The following is a 4,064-nucleotide window of genomic DNA, read 5'->3' as shown; positions in this document are numbered from 1 at the left end:
TGTGTTGAGGTTAACCAAACTCAAAATCTAGGCTGTTAACAAAATAGGCTACACCACGAGGCTATCCAGGACGATTCACAATCTGCAAAACAATACAACAGCAACCTCAAAACTATATTTCAATGAAAACATGTATACATTAAAGTGTTATTTAAAACACATACATGATAATCATTCTACTGACATGAACATATAAGAAACGTGAAGCAGGTAGTCTGTTAAAACTGGAGCTAAGAGAAAAACCCAGCTATCATTATTTCCTCTTCACATAATTAGCCTTAAATTACGCGAATGGCACTTATGTTTATATGAGATTAAAGCCTTGAAGGTATCACTAACCCATCACAGCTTGTGTCCCAAGTGATTAATTGTATTCTACTTTAAAACACTTCTGTGAAGATCGCAAACAAAGTTTAGACCCAATCAAACACCTCAAAGCTCCATATCACGTTCTGGTCGTGGTGTGATTGGTTAAAAATTTAACTACATCCGAGGAGTTTCCGACTTTTTCTCAAGCTTGTGCCATCTGAGCCCTGAGTTGCATGCACTGTCTGCGGGACAGGGGCGTTTATTGAAGTGTGCCGAAAACTTTACGAGGCTTTTCTTGGGAACATGTCTTCCCCGCTTAATCTGAAGGACAGTTGTTCCTACGAGGACGAAAGTCGATTAGAATTTACCGAAAAAGATCGGATAGTTCAGATACCCTGTCTGCCTTTCAGTGTTGAAGCTTTGATGGCTGACAGGAAAACCCGCACTGATATAGTGTCTAAATCTGAAGGGAATGTTATGAGCACTTCCAGGACTCACCATTCAAGTTCAATTTCTAGAGATTCTTACAGTCCAGACGGATTTCCAAAAGCCTTTGCGACATCTCCTGTTAAATCTGAAACATCAGAACAAGAAGACTGTTCCACATGGGTTACAAATTCAAGATTCTCCACACCACCAAGTAAGCGCATGAGAATGTTAGATAATAAATCGCTATACTCCCAATTTCTTTAGATTAGCGCCAAAGTGTAAACTGTTGTTTTTAAACGGTCGATTATTATTATTATTATTATTATTATTATTATTATTATTATTATTATTATTATTAAACGGTGTGGTGTGTTCTATTCAACTCTTACAACAAACAACACGAACAAGTTTTCATTGAAAAGTGTCTTATAAATGACTTTTCTGTCAGCACACAACGCAGTTTGTGCGACTTTTGCGTCATTACACGATATACCTACTGTCGTACACTTGTGTGTGCGTCATTGCTCGCTACTGCTCTTAATCACTAAAGAATAAGCACTGGGGCGAATATAACTTCTATTCGCAAATATTTTTACGTGATGTCGTTTATAACCTGAGAAAATAGTCAAATGATCTCTTGGATCTATAAACAAATATATTACTAATAGACACTGTGGTTTTTATAATTTTGGGATCAATAAGCTACTAACAACCAAACGAGCAAGATGGGCCGAATGGCCTCCTCTCGTTTGTAAACTTTCTTATGTTCTTATAATATATAGATATATCGATATAGATGGATGGATACAGTAGATATATAGGTAAAATGCGTAGCATTTTGTTGCATGGATCGTCTGTGTAACCTGTGCGCATCCTGGCCATTAAAACACGATTTAATTTTGCCTGTAACAGTTCACTTACCGACAGTAATTAGTGGTATCATACATTCAATATGATAATAATAATAATAATAATAATAAAATAATAATAATAATAATAATAATAATAATAACAACAAAAGCTTGTTGAAAAGGTTACACACCGCTATAACAGTATTTATTTTTAATTTGTATGTGTAACATATAGTTTAAGCTATTTAAACATTATTTAAAGATATTTGTTATCAAGTTTGACAGTGGCAATTTACAACTCGTTTTCTAATTATTTAGTTCATCAGTGAACTTCAATAACGAGCGAGTGAGATAATCGGCGACGCATCCACAGGTATATCCGACAATTTCTTCGCTGTTAAATTTAATACGGAAACGAAACTTAATTAATTCAGAGCAGGAAGCACGTTAACATTTTTGATGGAAAACAAAATCCAGGTACATAATGCAAGGAAAAGCAGGCTATTATGTTGCGTATTCAACTTTTAAACGAGCACGGCCTTTTAACGTAAGCTGTATGGGAATTCAACTCGGATACTGTTTTCATTTCCATTGATTTATGTCATGATTACAGTAAGATGTTTATATTAACTATATTTCAGCTGGAGAGTAATAATCAGTGCATTGCTAATACAAAACATACCTTCAGAACAGGTCACATAAAAAGCATATATTACCAAACCTCCCCACTTTGTAAAACACATTTTTAAGAACTAAAGATGCCTTTAAAAAAATAAATAAATAAATAAAAGTGCCAAAATATTTAATTTGTTGTCGACTTTGACCCTGTTTGGAGTTTTGTCTCACTGGAGTTAGACACAGTAAAGAAAAATATAGTGAGAGGCAATGTGAAGTCCCCACAACTATAGGAAAACATAATGTGTGTAGGTGGGTGGATAGATAGATAGATAGATTTTGTCAAAGTTAAACTACACTTGTGTGCACACACCTGGGTTATTTATTGGGTTGAACCACTTACACATACATAATTGTTCAAGAAAAAAAGTAAAGAAAAAAAAAAAAAAATGTAGAGACAGAGACATGAACCTCTTCTGAACTGTAACAAACATATCTATTGTAAAAGTAGCATATTTTAATCTTTGTTTAAAGGCCAATCCTTTACCTTTTTTTTTAATATTTTATTTAACTTGTTTAGTGGGTTACCACAAATATACAAAAACAGACGTTCAAAATGTATGTAGTCTACTGTCCATAGCAGATCAATACTTTATAATTCAATGAATTGTAAGTTATGTGTGATGTCTAATATGTGTATTTTACAGGAATAACTAAACTGTTTCCCCTCTTTCTTAGGACAATTAAGCCCTAAACCTTGCCCTTTAAGGAAGCACAAAACCAACAGAAAACCCAGAACTCCTTTTACCACGTCACAACTGCTGGCTTTGGAGAGGAAGTTCCGTCAGAAACAGTACCTGTCTATTGCGGAACGGGCCGAATTCTCCAGCTCTCTAAATCTAACAGAGACCCAGGTTAAAATCTGGTTCCAAAACAGGAGGGCCAAGGCGAAGAGACTTCAAGAAGCCGAACTGGAAAAACTCAAAATGGCAACGAAGCCAATGCTCCATCCTGGTTTTACATTCCCTTTCCACATCAACTCTCATCTTCAAGCAGCTTCTATGTATGGACAGTCCTACCCTTTTCATAGGCCTGTTCTCCCTGTATCCTCAGTTGGACTGTACACATCTCCAGCTGGATACAGCATGTACCATTTATCATAAACAGACAAGGACTTGAACATTCTCCGTTTGTATGTGTTTTGTCTTTTCTACTAAAGGTACTTTAATTTTTTATATAATGGTGTTCTCAGCATGTTATAAAACATGTAAATCATATATGTAACCGGTCATAGAACACACACAAAATGCAGAACATTATAGCACAGTACTGTATGTGGAAAACGTGGTACTTGCCAGTAAGGAATTGGGTGAGAGTAAAAGGCAAGAATTTACCGCAGATCCCCTTTGTCATAACCTAGACTCGCAAAGGCTGGTGTTCATATGTAAAAGAAGCAAAATCAATCAAATTTCAAAGCATCCTTTTTGTTGCCGTGCATTCTTGTCGTTAACTGTTTCTAACATTAGCCCAGCAACAGTAATACTTTTCATTTCGTCACTGAAATGTTGCTGAATAAACAGGTTTGTTTTATATAGCACTTGCTAGATTTTGCACATTAATACAGGTCTCTTCTGGCTAAATCTTTTCTAGTGTGTGCAGTAGCTTATGACAAAATAATATAAAAGTATACACATAATGCGTGTGTGTGTGTGTGTGTGTGTGTGTGTGTGTGTATGTGTATATATATATATATGTGTGTGTGTGTATATATATCTATATATACATACATACACACACACACACACACACACACACACACACACACACACACAGAACTGCAATACTAGTTTAGTAGTATCT

General features: G+C 35.4%; 1 protein-coding gene across 1 annotated transcript; it reads left to right on the top strand.

The window, feature by feature from the left end:
• Positions 1-513: 513 nt before the first annotated feature.
• Positions 514-3,469, top strand: LOC121296913 (homeobox protein MSX-2-like). The gene is made up of 2 exons (XM_041222820.1): positions 514-949; positions 2,943-3,469. The coding sequence occupies exons 1-2, from the start codon at positions 613-615 to the stop codon at positions 3,365-3,367; spliced, it is 762 nt and encodes a 253-aa protein (XP_041078754.1). The 5' UTR covers positions 514-612; the 3' UTR covers positions 3,368-3,469.
• The last annotated feature ends 595 nt before the right edge of the window (positions 3,470-4,064 follow it).

This window comes from Polyodon spathula, chromosome 22 (genome assembly GCF_017654505.1).
Source record: "Polyodon spathula isolate WHYD16114869_AA chromosome 22, ASM1765450v1, whole genome shotgun sequence".
NCBI classification, from domain to species: Eukaryota; Metazoa; Chordata; class Actinopteri; order Acipenseriformes; family Polyodontidae; genus Polyodon; species Polyodon spathula.
Note: the sequence above shows the minus strand (reverse complement) of the source record. Positions and strands in the feature narration are given on the sequence as shown.

Excerpts from the sequence above, each read along its gene's own strand:
- LOC121296913 (XM_041222820.1), top strand. The coding sequence starts at position 613 with ATGTCTTCCCCGCTTAATCTGAAGGACAGTTGTTCCTACGAGGACGAA. Across the intron at positions 950-2,942 it reads AAGATTCTCCACACCACCAA|GACAATTAAGCCCTAAACCT; the intron begins GTAAGCGCATGA and ends CCTCTTTCTTAG.